This window comes from Onychomys torridus, chromosome 14, assembly GCF_903995425.1.
Source record: "Onychomys torridus chromosome 14, mOncTor1.1, whole genome shotgun sequence".
In the NCBI taxonomy this organism is placed as follows: Eukaryota; Metazoa; Chordata; class Mammalia; order Rodentia; family Cricetidae; genus Onychomys; species Onychomys torridus.
Window position 1 is genome coordinate 35,319,717 of NC_050456.1, and position 18,097 is coordinate 35,337,813.

At 34.2% G+C, this 18,097-nt stretch overlaps 1 protein-coding gene across 3 annotated transcripts in view; it reads right to left on the reverse strand.

The window, feature by feature from the left end:
* The window catches only part of Mdga2 (MAM domain containing glycosylphosphatidylinositol anchor 2), an 818,335-nt gene that overhangs the window by 291,885 nt on the left and 508,353 nt on the right, over positions 1-18,097 (reverse strand). For all 3 annotated transcript variants that reach the window (XR_004946565.1, XR_004946564.1, XM_036206646.1), the window contains exon 5: positions 14,250-14,382. Coding sequence is in view for 1 of the 3 variants with exons in the window: in XM_036206646.1 (XP_036062539.1) it covers positions 14,250-14,382 (133 nt within the window). In the remaining 2 variants the exon portion in view is untranslated. The remainder of the gene's footprint in view (positions 1-14,249; positions 14,383-18,097) is intronic.

Genomic DNA, 18,097 nt, shown 5'->3' on the forward strand with positions numbered 1-18,097 from the left:
ACACTTGTTGAGACTAAGGCAGGAGGGGGCATACCATTTGAATCCAAACTGGGTCAATTGTCTACAAACCAACCAACCAGCAAGCAACATGAGCTATTTACTTTAAAAAAATACAGGAACTATGAAGACTGTCCAGTTCTTTTATTGTTAAATCCACTTGAAATCACATATATTATATTACTAACAGTGATGGCAAAGAATTAATTTAATATAATTTGTTACATTTTGATCAACAAATGAATGTCTTATCCTCTTTTTTATTTAGCACTTTGTTCAGGTATAATACTGAAGATTACTGTTGGTACAGAAAATAATTAAGCTAAGTTGTGTCCCTGAAACCAAATAAGGGGTGCATGGTAATTTTTGAAGAACCAGTATGTAGGTAATTAAAGTAAGATGCCAAGACTTGCAGTTAATATCAGTCAAGATTGAAAACTCTTCTAAGTATAAAAAATCAGGAAGAAGATAAAACAAATAAAGACCATCTGGTATTGATCATCCAGCTAGATATTTTGTTTTTTATTGTGTACAATATTAAAAAAATACTCTCATGGTACTTAAAATATTTGTCTGATAAAGATGTTTTTAGCTTTTATTACCTATTTTGGGACTAATTTATTTCACTGTTATATTTTGAATACTGTATAATTGTATAACTTCAATTCATAAGCTGTTGATTGTGGTTTGTTCACAATTTTCCAGAGCCCTGTTTTTTTCTCTAATCAAGGAGTAAAATTAGAGAGTTTCTAAGGAGGTCTGCCTGGAGCATACTCTGCCATGATAAGGAAAACCCTGGTGCATAAAGCCACATCTTAGGACATAATTATACTTACAGGACACAAATATCTAAATAGGCTCATGATGTTGCAAGTATTAAAAGTCTCACTAGGAGCCTAAACAAACTTGTTAGTGATAGCAACAGGATAAATTAAGTTCAATGAGAAATGAGTACCTACATCTTCTTTTGTATTAGTGATTATTAGTTTGACAAAGTAAGAAGTTTACTTATGATTCCTCCATCTATGCATAAAGTGCACTTTGGTCAAGTTTTAATCTTTCTTTGCTATTACTATTCTTCCTGTATATTCTAGATATTAATGCCTTTTTTATTAAGTACTCCACAAAGGTTCCTCTCCATTTTATAGGCTTTCTCTTCACGCCTTTGTTGTCCAGAGACTTTTAAATTTGATGTAGTTCTTTATTTATAAATTATTTTAAGAAAAAATGCCAAGTTGATATAGATTCACTAAGTACCAACTGTTTATTAGGATTTGGCCTGGATTTTAAAAAATATCATAACAAATCAAATCTAAGTCCTGTCTTCCTGGAGTGTGTCAATAGATAAATCTGATTAGAGTTGTTACAATATCTGAGGCAATGACCAAAAAGCTTTACATATGTAAACTTATTACTTTGTAAAAAGAAAGGAAAAAGTAAACACCAAGGATTGTATCAGACTGAAATATTTCTGCATAGCAAAGAGAACAATCACCAGGGAGAAAATGAAATTCACAGAAAGGAAGAAAATATTGGTACTCCATATGGAATTAGGAGTTATTCTCTAAAACATATAAGAATCTCATATTATATACACATATATCCCAATAAATTATTCAAAAATGGCTAGCACTTTTCCAAAAAGGGCATACAAAAGGCTAATGGATAGTGGCAAAAATACTCTCATTGTTATCAATCATTAGAGAATGAAAACTAAAAACAACAATATGACATCACTCATACATGTCAGGATAGCAATTATTTATATATATGTATCTTTTTCCAGAGCTGAGGACCGAACCCAGGACCTAGCACTTGCCTAGTAGGCAAGCGCTCTACCACTGAGCTAAATCCTCAACCACCAATTATATTTTAATACATAGTAGTATGGTGATATTTTAGAAAAATAGGGTTTTACATTGAGAATGGTTACAAAACAAGTATAGTGAGTATCAGCATGGAGTTTTATCATCAACAAAAAAATGTAACTTTCAGGTTACTTTGCAATGATTTTTAAAATCCTGAATAGTATTCTGAAAAATTAAATCAAGAATCAGAGATAATAGGACTCTTCCATTTACTACAGCATGATAGTTAAAAATCAGAAGAAAACTAAATTATATAGAATTAATGGATACAGTAAATGTAAACTTTGCAATAAATTACAACATTCAAAATGAAAAGTTCTGTAATACATGAAAACATGGATGAACTCTGAGAACATTTTGATAAGAAATATAAGCAGGTAATAGACACATATTATATAATTTTCCATATATGTAATATCTAACACATTCAATCAAATTCACAGACTCAAGGGCTTGAGGGACAATGGAGTGAGGCATTATTAATCATAGGCATAAAGTATTAGCAAAGCAAAAAGAATTACCTCTACAGATCTGCAGTGCATCACTGTACTTATATTAGTCAATAATATATAATATATATACACACATTCATACATACAATGTGAAAATACAGATATCATCTTTATGTTTTGTATCCCCCCCAAAAAAAATTAAATAAAACACATTTACAAGTGGTATTAAAAAATAAAAACTGCCAAAGAGAAGACTGTAATTCCAAGTTTTATATTTAGGTAGAGACACTTTAATGGATTGGATTACAAAGTCACAAAATTGTGCTTTTCACTGGAGAAGGTGGCAGCTTTAAACTATGGACCTTGTAGTCCATGTCACTAAAGCCTCTTGTTGACTTGAGGACAAAACTAACTGGTGCCTAATTCTGTTGTTACAGGTCTAGTTCAATGAGTCTATCCAAGTCTAACACTTAAGTAGCCCTTATCTTGGGGCTTCAGACAGAATATTTATATATATTGCTCTGTGTTTTTGACAGTGCTGTTATGTGATAAGGAAGGCACTTAGTTTTCTAATAAATGAGAGAGCAGGGTCTTCACAAAGAGAAAAAATAGAATCTGCACAAAAGGGAATGTTCCTTAAGGAAAAAGGAAAGAGCAATAAAATAATCTCAAAATTTTTACCCAATGAAAGATAAAGCATGTAATCACTTCTTAATTCACTTCCTCTCTACATGGAAAAGCATGTATACACTATTCTGTCAGTATTTCATTTCCCAAAGTAATTAGTTACAGCACATTTAGTATTAATTTTTGTCAAACTACATTTCCCATTCTTATCAGATTAATTAGCTACTGAAATATCTTTGCAAAGCAAATATATTTTGTTTTTATTAAAGAAGTTTTTTCAGATTTTTAATACTCATATATATTGATTTACATATATATGCATACAATATATAATACATATTGATTTACATAGTTACCACACAAATACATTAGAAATCAACTTTGGATTAATATGTATTATATATAATATATATGTACTAATATGTATTACATATAGTATATCTATATTATATTGTGTGTGCTTATGGTACTTTATTAACCTGTATCCATATTTAATGTCTTCTTTTCCCCAACCAAAGTAGCATTTTGGTCAGGGTTTCTAAAGTAGAAACTTAAGGAGTAATTTCAAGCCAAATGTCACATCTATATGTGTTAAACTTTCTATGCCTAGTAGTCTTGATAATTTTTCTAATTTGATATCAAGTCCCATTAAAATAGCAATAAAGCAAGGTGACAATGAACAAATTGCCATTACAGTTTATGTCTACTAGTAATCTATACTGATGACTTCATTGGAGATTCATGTCACTGAATCACCAGTCAATAGCATGCCCAAGTAGCACAATACAGCCACTCAAGCAGAGTAACAGAAAGGAATTGGCAGAAAGTGTTGTCATCCAACACACGAACTAAAGTGTACTACTGAGCAATTGGGCAAGCCTATTTTCTACAGCAATAGAGCAGCCACAGGAAGAACATGCTTTTATTTTCCCCCAATAAATAAAAGTATAGCCCTTAAGATTTTGTCCAAACCAGGAATTAAGGAAATAGCTGAAAAAATTGTCATGCTTTGAGGAATAGGTGCCACACTATGAAATAAAAAAGGGTACCCTGGCTTACAATCAAAGAAACGATGTGCAGGAGTCTGATGCTCTGCCTGTCCATTATCTCCCAGCCTTCCAGTCTATCCCTCTCCTTATAGCCTGTGTATACTGGGCATACCATGTCTTCAATATGTGGTCTTTTCAACTTACTTAAAATATTCACAGAAACCAAGCACACACACACACACACACACACACACACACACACACATCAATAAACATCGAGTTTTGGTAGGTACACGTGTGTGTTTACCAGCTATTCCATGACCACATAAAGCCGTATTAGTTGTAAATCTTATGAGTTAACACTGGAGAGACGAAGTCTGGAAAACACAAATCTTTAGCATAAAGACAACAAAGATATATGAATTTGATCATGCCAGAGTATGAAGGAAGAAAATCCTTCATAGCTCACTGGAAGGAAAGATTTTTGAGTTTTGCTTCAACTTTTTTTTTTGAAATGTACTTTATAAGTGTTCTTTGGTGAAATATTAGTGTCTATTTTGGCAAGAAATTAATCTGACAATTTTATATATAATCATCTGATTAGGAATCCTGACTACAAGACACTCTGAGAACATGTTTGGCTTTCTCTGTTACAGATATCTAACACAGTAGAAATAAGTCATTAAGCATACTTCACATAAGCATTCGGGAGTTTGTATTTAATGAACATATAATAATTAACATTTTTCTGATTTTTCCAGTTATGTACAAAAGTAGCTAAAATAAAACAGCTGGGATGTGATATTACTGCTGGAAGTACAGATTAGTAGGCTGAATCATTGATACTTTTCACAAACAAACAACTGAATAAAGAGAAGAAAGGAGTCATTTGGCAGAATGATGTTCCAAATGACCTTGTTTTCCCTCCCATCATCGTGGTCCTCCATTTGCCTGCAAAGTTTACATGTAATCTCGGTCATCTGCACAGTATCTGTAATGACATACAACTCCTCAGGAAAATTGATATTCTGAATGCCTTATGGGTAGAAAAGAACAGTGAGCAGATTCATATCTTCTCTGTAGGAGTGAGTAACACTTCCCTGGTAGAGAGTTCTGAATGAGAGTCACTGTGAAAACACTATTTGCAAAGATTCCTTTGAAAATGCATTTGAATTCAAAAGTGATTTGTTGGCCATCTTTCTTTTGAAGGGTAATATAAATCCCTTGTATAATATGACAAAAATCAAGTATTAATATTCTCAAATTCTGTAAGCTTCGACTGTGCATGCTAGGATTTTAAGACTCAAGGGTGACTAGGCAGTTCTGCACCATTTCTTGACATTTATCTCATTTCCTCTGAATTTTGTTGTTGCTATTATTATCTTGATAAATAGAAGTGAAATATCATAGTCCATGTTCTTCATCCATCTTTATTCTACTGATCACATTATCTATATAATTTAGCAGTAGAGCAAGTCCAAAGAGTTGAAGAAACTGATAAAAATCACGACACTATAGGGATGGACAGACTCCACAAAAGCTCTTTCAAAGAGATGCTTTGTTGTGCAGAGCTGACTAGTTCTTGACGTGAGCCAGCATTGACAATGGTGGTCTGTATAGTGAACTGCAAGGTACAGACCCGTCAGGACTACACAGAGGGATTGTATCTCCAAGAAATAAAAACAGAGGCAAAAACCCCACAAAACCCCGACAACAAGAATAGAAAAAAAGGAAGGAAAGAAGGGAGGGAGGGAGGGAGGGAGGGAGGGAGGGAGGGAGGGAAAGAAGGAAGGAAGGAGAAAAAAGAAAACTACAAAACATAGAAAATATTCATACAGAGATAGCTGGGTAGTGGATTAAATTATTTGGGGAATATAGTGTTCTGGTTTGATCATAACTATAAGATCTTAACAAATAAAACAAAAATTCTCATCTAATGGAGGTATAATATCCTAAATATTCATTTTGAACATAATTAGATAAATAAAAGAAAAATTCTCATCTGAAAAAAAAATCTGGGATTTTCAGAGTCCCAGACATTGAAAGAACAGGCACCAGGGCCAGCTATATGTAATTATGGGAAGTTTTGCATCTTCCTCTTCAGAGTCAGTAATTTACAAGATCCCAAACTCCTCAGGAAACCAGAATTTGCTATAGAAGTCTTAAATCAACTGCTTATTTAAAAATACAGCATCCCAGCATTTCAGAAATTTTCCATTTGGGGCTAGAAGCATCCAGGTCTTCAACAAACAGAAAAAAAATTCATGCAATTTGAGATATGGAAAGAGGATCATAAAACTGGGAGTTTCTTTCTACTCCAAACCCAAAACTTTCTGTGTCAACTTCTGATTTCCTGATGGTTCCCAGTGGCAGTAATTCTGACAGTAGACTGGGGGTCACTGGGATTGTCTCTGTGAGTGTTGGCATGAAGTGAAAAAGACTATTGCAGCTTCAGCACTGTGGAGCTGTGTGTCAGCATGTACATTATTGCTCTTGACTACTGTAACTGATTACAAGGGCTGAAGGCGGGAACCAAAGTATTTGACAGGTTGTATTCATTCTCCTGTTGAAGCTAGAAAAATAAATATCACTGGTACTGAAATGCATGGGCTTCAATATATTTTTGTCTTTGTATTTTTTAGCTTCAACATGTGAGTTTAATATATTTGTTTTCTTTAGAAAAATAGCAACATTTAGGAAAAACAGCAACAACTTGGTGTTACGAAGAACTTGAATGTGCTCTTTACTATTATTTCATATAATTTAAATTGATGTTTCCCCACCGTCGTTCAGAGTGTTAAGCTGAATAAAGATTTGAATGTGCAGTGTACATTTATAGTACAGAACCCATGCCATCTCAGAGCTTAGGCGTACATATGTACCCAGCAGAGCATTTTCAGAATAACTATTGCACAAATTGACAACAACTCATAGGTCAATCTATCTGTTTTTTTTCCTTCTCTTTTCCTTTCCCCCATATTTTCTTTTCCTCTGTCCATCCCCCAACTAATGAAAATATTCTATGAATTGAAAAAACGCAGGCAAAAGGGCTGGACGGCCTTGACAGACATGGGGACAGGGGTAGGTAGACTACGGGTCTCAGTAGCAGAAGCTGCCACTCTTAGACATGGGGACAGGGGTAGGTAGACTACCGGTCTCAGTAGCAGAAGCTGCCACTCTTAGACATGGGGACAGGGGTAGGTAGACTACGGGTCTCAGTAGCAGAAGCTGCCACTCTATGAGCGGCTTTGATGACCAGCAGGTAGCGCATAAGCATAACGTGACTTTTAAGGGTTATGCTAGAAAAATTTCAGTTTTAAGATATAAATTAATGTTCTTAGGGTTAAAAAATGGTGCTTAATTTACCTCACTAACTCCGTGAAATGATTATTTAACAGAATGGTGTAAGCTCCTAAAGGCTTTTCTTATGAGTAAAGCTTTGTGGGCCAACTGGGTAGCTGAGCATTTAAGGGCATTTTCTGCAAAGCCTGAGAAGCAGTTTTATGCCCAGGGTAGAAGAAGAGAACCAACTTCTGCAGGTTATTCTCTGACTCCTACACGTACACCGAGGAACACAAGCACCCCCTAACCCACGTAAGTAAGTAAATAAATAAGGTTTTCTTATAATTCAAGTAGCATATTAAATTAAAGACAGTTACACTGGAAATATAAGTGCCCATTTTAGATGTCCTTATAAGAAAGACTATTTGATGATGTTTCAAAATATTCATATTGCTTTGAAAGAACATTCATATCATTTGTTTCTATGCCAAAATGTATAGTACTACTGTCTTTCATTTGATGAATAAAGTTACTTTGACCTTGTGATTTTTTTACCATTCATTTTTTTGAATTATTGCATCTTCTGGAAAAGTTACTACTTGTTGAGGGAGGGATGCTTTACATAAGAATTAACAGTCTCAAAATAAACTTGGATACCAGGAATGTAAAAATTCATTGGAAGGACAACAAAATACATAGGTAGAGGGAGAGCCCAGCAACTCGCAAACTTCGGTTACTATGGTAATAGAATTTTGGAAAATCTGGGTCATCTTGTTGCTGTGGAAACCCAGGAAGAGCAAAGTTGAAACCCCGTAATAGCCATTACTTTTTCTCCCCAATTGACGGTGAAGCCATCATCTATATTTTCCTATATCTGAAGTTGCATTAGTGAGTCTGGAGCACATTTAAGTTTGATTATCTTAGGAAATGAGAAAGCACTTAGGTGGATGATCTAGTGTGTATCGACAACCTTATGAGTTTCCTCTATTTTTTACAAACTTTTTTTTAACCTCTTTTATTGCAATTAGATTTTTTTTCTCACATAATATATCCTGATTACAGTTTCTCCTCCTGCTACTCCACCTAGTTCCTCCCCAGCTCCCCTTCCATCCTAGGCCACCCCCTTTCCAAGTCTTATTAGAAAACAAACAGGCTTCTGATGGATAATAATAAAATGAAATATAATAAGACAGAAAAAACTAACATTGAGAGGGGACAAAACAAACCAATAGAAAGAAAAAGAGCCCAAGAAAAGGCACAAAAAATAGATACAGATTCAGAGACTCACTCAATTTCACACTCAGGAATCAAACAGCAACACTAAACTGAAGTTGGGTGGTGGTGGTGCACACCTTTAATCCTAGGACTGGGGAGACAGAGGCAAGTGGATCTCTCTGAGTTCAAGGCCAGCCTGGTCTACAGAGCGAGTTCCAGGACAACATAGAGAAACTCTGTCTTGAAAAAACAAAAACAAACAAACAAAAAAAAAAACCCTAAAAACCAAAAAAACTAAACTGAAAGCCATTTGTGTGTGTGTGTGTGTGTGTGTGTGTGTGTGTGTGTGTGTGTGTATGTGTATGCAAAGGACCAGTGGGATAAAAAGAGGGAAAATATATAAATAAAATAATAATAATAAAAAGTAAGATAAAATTTAAAAAAAGAAGGAAAAGTCTGGTACAGCACTATGTGACAGAAAATATCCAAAGACTACTTTGAGTTTGTTTTCTGTTGGCCCTACAAACTAAACTATTTCAAGAAGTCATATTTTGTATTTTTACTAGTGTTTTAGTCACATACAAATATATCTAACATAAACATTAATGTCTATAGATTTTGCTGGGAAATAATATTTGTAAGAGAGAAGTCTTTTGTTAACGAACGTAAAGCATGATGATAAACTTTTTCCAGACTAGTCATCGGTTACTGAAAGAAGCAACCAAACGAGCTTTCTTCATCATCTAAGCTTGAGTGGTTATTGTAAGCATATCTTTCGTTCTATAATTTAGATTATAAATCCTATTATAAACAGTATTTACTGAATACTTTCCATGTGTCAAATACTTTTATGTTTTATATATCTAGATTTACTGCTTATAAAAGCAAACAATGCAGTTACTTTTTTGTTTTTGTTATCTCTAATTTTAAGAAGTTTCAAAACAGAAACCAATTAATGACCCTAAACTTACAGAACCAGAATTTGTACCTTAAATTTCTGAATCAAACACTTAAAAAACAAACACTTTGGACAACACCCTGCCCCATGGGGACCCTGTTGAGGGAGATAGGCTTTATCATTTAACCTTCCATGGCTTGGTACTCACTACATAGTTCAGACAGGCTTCAAACTCTTTATAAACCTCCTGCCTCAGTCTCTTGAACACTGAGATTGCAGGTGTGAAACACCATGCCTGACTAGGAAAACATGTTATTGTTGACAACAGTCTAACAACATTTACTGTTAAAAGTTGGCTTCTAGACTGTTGAAACATTTTTGTTCCATGTAGCATCAATTATTTACTTCTAATATATTAAGGTGTTCAATGGTTAAAAAACATAAAAGTCAAAATTTCCCTAGTATTTCATATACTAAATTTAGAAATATAAAAAATTATAACCAGAAAAATGCATACTTCACTGTAATTTAACTTCTTGCTTTTAAAAAAATAATGACACTAACAAAACAAAATTGTGTCTATTTCTCTTAAGGATCGACCTTCCTCCCTTGATTAGAATTCTTTCTTCCTATTTTCCAAAAAAAGTATATGGGGCTATAAAGAATTAGAATAGCATTCTATTTTGAAATGAACCAATAGGAATAAATCATACGTTAGCTAATATACAATAGGTGTGACGCTGGTCTAAGGAAGAATGTCTTTACATGAATAAGAAGGTGTACAAGCCTGTCATTTCACATAGCACAGAGGAAAAGCCATGTAACTACACAGTGACCAGGAGGCCATGACAACTCAAGAAGACAGCTCCTACCAGAAACTAACTGTGAAGGCACTTTGATCCTGCAATCTGTAGCCTCTAGAACCAAGAGAATCTGCACTTCTGTTGTTTGTGCTTTCCAGTCTGTGGCATAGTGCTAATGCAGCCCATGAAAAGAGCAGAGCATTCTAAATTTTATTTTGTAGGCCACAGCAGTAGCTGATTGTGACTGTGCTCCAACTTCCACTAAATAATAACAACAGCAGAAGACAAATGCCTGAGAGTTTTTCTTTGATCTGTTTCTTCTGTGAAATTGATGAAGACAGATTGAAGAGTATGAAAGAGAGAAGAGGGAGACAAGAGAGCGAGAGATGGAAAGAGGTGGGTAAGGAGGTGCAAGGAAGAAGAGACACAGCAGAGGTATGGGAGCTCACTACTTGTTTACTCAGTTACACTTTTGTAACACATTCCTCTCTTGGAGGTAACCCATATTTAAGGCAGGCATCTTAATTAGGTAATTTTTATAAATGCTGAGGCTGTGTAGACTAAATCAAGGGATCTATATAATTAAGTACAATTAGCCCCACCTGCCTTGTTTCTTTATAGGCTTCATCATCACCTCTCAGGCAGGTACAAAACATGTTTTCCATCCTAATATAGGTAACCTACTTAATTCTTATTGCCACTGAAATCATGAGACACCAACATATAAGTGGCTGAAGTACATCAAAATAATTGAAAATTTTATCATAATTCCTATGTACCCTTATGTTGTAGGTACAGTAGGTACATATTTTAAATAATTTCTTAGTTACCATAATTATGCTCATTTCAAAATACACATATTTATTGAGATTACAAATTTACAAATCTAAGTGAACTTACTCTAATCAACTATGAGAAATAAAACTACATCAATAGTTTACCAGAAAAGGATAAAAACATCAGTCTTTGGACTCGGCCACAGGACTGTGTTACTTGGTCAGTGTGAGTAACAGGAATAAATAAATGTTATTTTATAATTTTTATATAAAGTGCTGTAAATGATTATAACAGGGTTAGGAAAATTGGTCTAAATGCAACATAGACTGTGACAAGACACATTTTTATAGTATGTCATCGCCGAGGATCAAAAAATATTATATAATTTCCTTAACTTGATATAAAATTAAACTGCAACTCTAATTCATTCTGAAAAAGCCAAGGCAACCCATTGTTGGGTAATGTGTAGATGATTCTGACATTTAAAATGATTCCTGGACACAGCATTAGCAACTTGATTTCTTTAAAAAGCTCATAGGCACAGAGTGGAATGAGTTCATTTAAATACTATGATAACAAAGACATTATCTTGTTATCCAAAAAAAATAAATAAATAAGCTTAAGCTTATTTCAATGTCTATATTCCTAGGTCTCACATCAAAATTCTGCTTTAGCAGGTATAGAATGGACCCAGCAATCTACTCACAGTGAAACTGCTTTGCTCTAAGAACTTGGAGGGACAATTATCAATGAAGCTATTGTTATTGTATTAGCTCATTGTGTCATTGGGGCACTGTGCAAACAGGGCTTTAGATTGGTCCTCAGTAACACGTTCAAATGACCACAGAGATTGTTATTGCAAGTGTGTTCATAGTAAAATTACATTTGTCTATTGTTTGTCCTTTATCAGGACGAAAATCTCCAAATTTCCATTGTATAAACATATTTGTTATGGAGGACACTAACCAAACCTATTGCAACAGTCACAATATACCTTTTATCTTTGTATAGTGTACATATTTTCCATAATATGTTGCCAAAGAAAGGTTTACTATTTTGTGTGTATCCTGCAGCTTCTAATGGAACACCTGACGTCACAGTGATTATGTCCCTGATTTCCATGCTTTTCTTTCATGTCAGAAGAACAATAAGTGGAGCTTATAGGCACCTATTGTTTTACTAAAAACCCAGCTGCTTCAACAAGCTTTAGGAATTCTATCACTTTCCACTCTAATATTGCTGATGAAGTAAGACATCTTTATTTATGTCTAATAAAACACTCTGGCTTCAGCTTGAATTTCTTTCCAGTAATTCCAAGAAAGCTAAAGTGCTCCTCATTCTCCAGTCGAAATAACTCTTCAAGCATAAGAGCCAATCAGTCATCCCTAACCCCATTTGAATAGTGAAATAACAAAACTATAGACTTCTGCAACATAAAATGTTAAGTTGAAGGTTTGAAGTTTTGTACTTGAAACAGTTCTTGTGTCCATTGATTTAGTCCAGTCTCAGATTAATTTACATGAGACAATTTTAATCAGTATGAGCCAATTTCATACATGTCAAACATAGGAAAAGGCATGACCAAGCAAACATACAGATAAAAAGCCACAACTGGCTTGTCAGAGGACAGTAAGAATTAATAAAGCCCAGTTCAAATGTAAGGCCAAACATAAGTAATACACTTACTGAATTGTTCTTTTTCACTCAATTGTGTTACCTTTTTCCACCATGGACCATCTGACTTCTAACACACACACACACACACACACACACACACACACACACACACACACACGTTAAGGGTTGGCGATATGGTTTCTCAGGTAACTATTCTTGCTGCACAAGCCTGACACCCAGAGTCCGGGGTTAAACGCACACAGAAAGCCCCATCTGTTGGTGTGCTTATGTAATCCTAGCACTCTTATGATGAGATAGGAAGAGGAGACAGAAGAATTGACCACAAACCCACATTTTCAACAGCAAAACCTAGAGACTGTGCCCTAAAACAAGGTGGAAGGAGAGAACAGATGCCCCCAAAGCTGCCCCCTGTCCTCTACACGTGCAATGCACACATGTACTCACACTCTCAGTTTCCTACACAGACACTAATAAATTAATATATTTTAAAAATATAAAAACCTAGATTAAAGGGAAGGAGAATCACTAAAACATACATAGTTTAAAATTACCATAATAATAGGTTGGGGATTTAGCTCAGTGGTAGAGCGCTTGCCTAGTAAGCGCAAGGCCCTGGGGTCGATCCTCAGCTCAAAAAAAAAAAAAAAATTACTGTAATAATAGCAATACCTTGTATGCTGGTTTTAGAAACTAAAAACTAAATTTATATTAAAATTTTGAATAATTCATAATATTTTCATGTCAAGCATGAAAATGATTATAGTGTTTATATGTTACTGTTTATTTTTTCAATATGCTGTTTTCTTTCTTAAAAAATGCTATAAGTTCACTAACTTAATGTTTTAAGACCATTAGGATATTACTTTTTTTTTCTGAAACATACTTTCTATAAAATATTTTATATCCTCACTAGTAAAGCTTGCTTTTTCCTCCCACATTATTTTTACATTTGTTTTGTCTGACTCATCCAGTGTTTAATACAGCATTTTCTACTGTCATAAGTTCTGACACACAGTAGGATATCAAGAAATTATTGAATAATAAATAAATGAATAAAGGAGTAGATATTTCAATTTTTAACAACTTGTTGGTACAGATATAAATCAACGGAACAGATAGAAAACAAAAGTAGAAACATACTTTGGAAACTATTTCTATAAAGTCTTAACTCTAATCTTTTCACTAAGTAAGTTGGTTAGAATTTGCTGATCAGTTCTTGGCTGGGAAAAGAAATAATGTGTGTTCTAAATGTTTCAGACATATGAACACATTAATTCTTTCTTGTATAAAAATACTGCCTTGAGAAAAACTGCTTGAATTTACCCATTACATTTTTTAAATTTGAAAATATAGCATACAAAATAGCTTTGTAACCATAAGACATTTGCAGCAAATTAGATGATAAAGTTTTATATGAAGAATCATATACTCGTCAAAATTCTCTTTAAATGACATATAGGCTAATTTGTAAAATTTATGACTACAATATTTTAAGAAACTAGAATTTTCTACATTGCATACACAGTAACATCACACAGCCTCTTTCCATTATTTTTCCTGTTTAGAGGTATGCCAAACATTTCTGAGGAAAAAAAATGATGACTCTCTTCATCTGTAGCTATCAACTGCCCAGAAAGATTAAAGGGCTTTCTAAAAACTACTTGCAGAAAACATATATATAAAATACACTGACAGTTCTGTACCTGTTTTATTAGAAAGTCTAAACGACACCATCTTGTCTGGAATATTACACACGTTCCTCACAGAAGCAATGCAGCTGTAGTTAGCGTAGTCCTGAGGTCTAAGATTCTTTAGCTTTAAGATCTTTGTTTCACCCTGAAATGGGAGAAGAGGTCATTAGCAGAGCCCCGTGGTAACCAGAAGGAATAAACTGACACATAGCATTGTAAAGCATTCAATCATATTATTAGCAGAATGTGTCCTAAATAAAAAAAGAAACACCACACTTAAGCATCATACTGGAATATGCCTAGAGGTAAAAACTACCAGACAACAATGAAAATTCATAATGTTTTCTTTGCACACTAGCCTCCTAGGGGAGGAAAGCCTACTTCTGGCAGTACTTATGCAAATTATCATGCCAAGTTCTGAACAGTACACTTAATAATCGAGTTTATTCAACAAACACGGCAGTCTATGCAGACTTGAACAGGAAACACTATTATAAAAAAGGGCTTCTGAAGAAGAGCCAACAAATGAAATGCTGGTTTTATAGCAAATTAGAGAAGAAAATTTAATGATCGATCATTGTGCTAATATACATAAATATTTGGTGTAGATGGAGCAAAGGCTGCTGATACCAGACTGAACTCTGACTGGAGTAAGTTTCCTGATATTTCTGAATTGTTATTGTCCTTGCTGTTTGAACTCAGAAGCTCAGAGGTAGGTCTTCCATGCTAATGGGGAGTGTTGCAGATAGCTCTAACTCAGAAGCGATTAGAATACTTTAGGAATTCCCGCTGAGCAGGACTGGAGAAGCATTGCGTGAAGCTGTTGCAAGTGTAAAGAGAACAAACCCCCACAGTGGAAAGATCCTCCTGCTCAAGGCAGGCTAGAATCCTTGGAATTATTTTATCTCATAAAATCTTCCCTGCCTCCTCTGAAAATAGTTCCTTTGCTGAGGAATGTATTTTTTTTTATGACAAAATAGCATTTTAATAACTTCCTATATGGGAGAACTTTCACAATATTAATTTTCTTATTTCAGATATTAAGCTGTAAAAGGCAATGTGGTTTTTTTTTCTTTGCTTTGCTTAAATAACATCATTTAATTCTTAAAAATCACCGTGCACCTAATATGCTAGTGTGTACTGAAGTACTCAGTGGCTTAACATAGAAAGCCTAAGTCCATCTCTTCACAGACACAGCTGTACAGCCTGGTTTCCTCAAATGGGATAGAACTCTACACCAGTGCACATCGCATAGAATCATGCTCACAATCCTTCCATTCATGTCGAATTTCAATTCTAAACCAGTTACACATAAAACCTTTTCCTCGGCTAAATAAGCAAAACTCTTATGATTCATATTGTGAAATAATCATGGCAATAATGAACACCCTATCACTTCACATAATTACCACACTTTTCACTTTTCTGAAAATATGAAGCCTGATCACTCAGTCTCTCTGCTAAGGCATGTGAATTATTGGCCTTGTTTTAGGAAAGACTTTGCATTGCATTTTTTAAAACAAAGATCCCGCACAAACACGTACAGAAATCAATATAGTTTTATAATAGAGTTAAACATGTTTACTTGTGACACAGAGTTATCATGCATCAAACATAAAGTGCCTCAAAAAATATGTTTAGCTGGGCAGAAAGAAAACTTTACACTTGAGTTAGTTAACCCAAGTTATTTTTTTAATTTCTATTTGTGTGTGTGTGTGTGTGTGTGTGTGTGTGTGTGTGTGTGAGTTTACATGTGTGCTTGTGTGTGTATATGCAGGTCACAGGACAAGTAGCAAGAATCTGGTTCTCACCATGTAATACTTGGAGCTCAAACACAGATCATCAGATGTGGTAGCAAATGCTCCTCAGCCATTTCATCAGCCCTCAGTTCATTTTCCTAAGATGTTCACTGCTCAGATGTTTTTACTTTTCTTGGAAAATAGATAAGTATTGGTATCACCTGGGACTATAGCTCCAATGCTAATCTTGCTTTGTCCAAGTTCCTCTAGGAGGCATCTTGTGCTTCCGAGTTTCTCCTTAAGCTCTGTTGTTCTACCCATCACATTATTTGAGAAACTCCCTCAGCTCCAGGTGAACACTTGTCTTCTACTTTCCAAAATTTTGCCTTAACATGTGCTTTTGATGATTTATAGACATTGAAAGTTTACCATATCCTAAAATAAACTTGACATGTGTGCCTCCAAACTAATGCTTTTTTCCTTAATAACATATCTTAGACTTTACTATAACGTTTCATGCACATATTCAGGATCTCCTCCAGCTAGCTCTTTTGTTGGAATTTAAAATTTCAATCTCCAATTATCTTTTTTCACTTATTTTTCGTTATAATACGGTGACTATACATTCAGCTGATAAACTCCTAAATGTATGTAGCAGAGTGGGAGGATGCATTGAAACAAATAGGAAAATATTCCAACCATTGTCTCAGCATTAGTGATGGATACTTGAGAAATAAAAATTATATGTTTCTATGGTGTACAATAGTTTGTTTTCTTGGGCCTTTTCATTATGACATAACAACAAGACCAAAGTGAATGTCCATCACCTTACAAAGTTTTTTTCATTGTTTTTAATCTCTTAGATATAAATATCATCTATTATCCATTATTTATAATCTATACTAATATAATCTCTAATATCTATTATCTATAAATCTATCTATCTATCTATCTATCTATCTATCTATCTATCTATCTATCATCTACCAATCTATCAAGAGAGGTGGAGAGTCTAGCTATACAGCCCAATCAAGTCTGGAACAATGTTCCTGATCAAGGTTTCACTATAGGTATGCACCATCATGGTTGGGGACTTACTGTTTTTAAATATGAAATCAGTTCATTCTATTTCCATGCTAAATCACACGAATAATTTATTGTTGCTCTAACAAATAAACACATCATGTCTCTCTGCTCATCTCATCATCTCATACCCTAAACGACATCCAGTGTCCATTTTCACAGTTCTATTTACCTCCATGCTTATTCAATTCCATCTATTTCTTGGACGCCAGCACTCCTTATCTCTCCACAAGTAATTCTATGTTTGCTTCCTCCTAATGGAAAAATCCTTCCAACAGAGCTGTTTTTGTTTCATAGTATCAATTTTATGTTTATTTGGGCAATGGGTTTATTTTTCCCAGATTCCTTGCCTTGCCAGTAAGGACCTAAGGGCAACCATCATGTCAGACTCTCTCTCTCACTACTGTACTATGAGGGCAACCACAGAATTAGCACAGAAAATACACTTTTAGAATTAATAATTCTTTTTCAATTCAAACTGCCATATCCATCCATCTTTCAGTTCATTTAGCTTGGCATGGTATTCATTGTGTATGCAGAATTTCCTGCCTGGCTGGCACCTGTTATGAATTCAATAGATGTTAATGAAATATCACTTATCCACCAAACACATGTTAAGAAAAGACTTACTCAGTTATACACAATCAGATCATATTTGTGTGTGCAATAAAAAGTATTTTATTATCTTGTAAAAACTTATATAGATTATATTAAGTGAAAACCAGAAAGGAAAGAAATTTGCATTAAAGACAAAAATATCAAAATCAAGTGAAACTTTAGCAAAAGAAATAAATGTAAATCCACAAAAATATAAGTGGCATAGTGCTGTATATAACTGTATACAATATAATCAAACAAATTATACAATACATAGAATTAAATATTTATATATTTATATTATACTTCATAGGGATATACTTAGTGAGACATTATCTTTAATTCATATTCATCTGGTTACTACTTTTTCAAGAGTCTACTGAAATTAGCCCTAATATCATTAATGATGTTTTATTTTGTTAATATAACATTTCCTTTTAT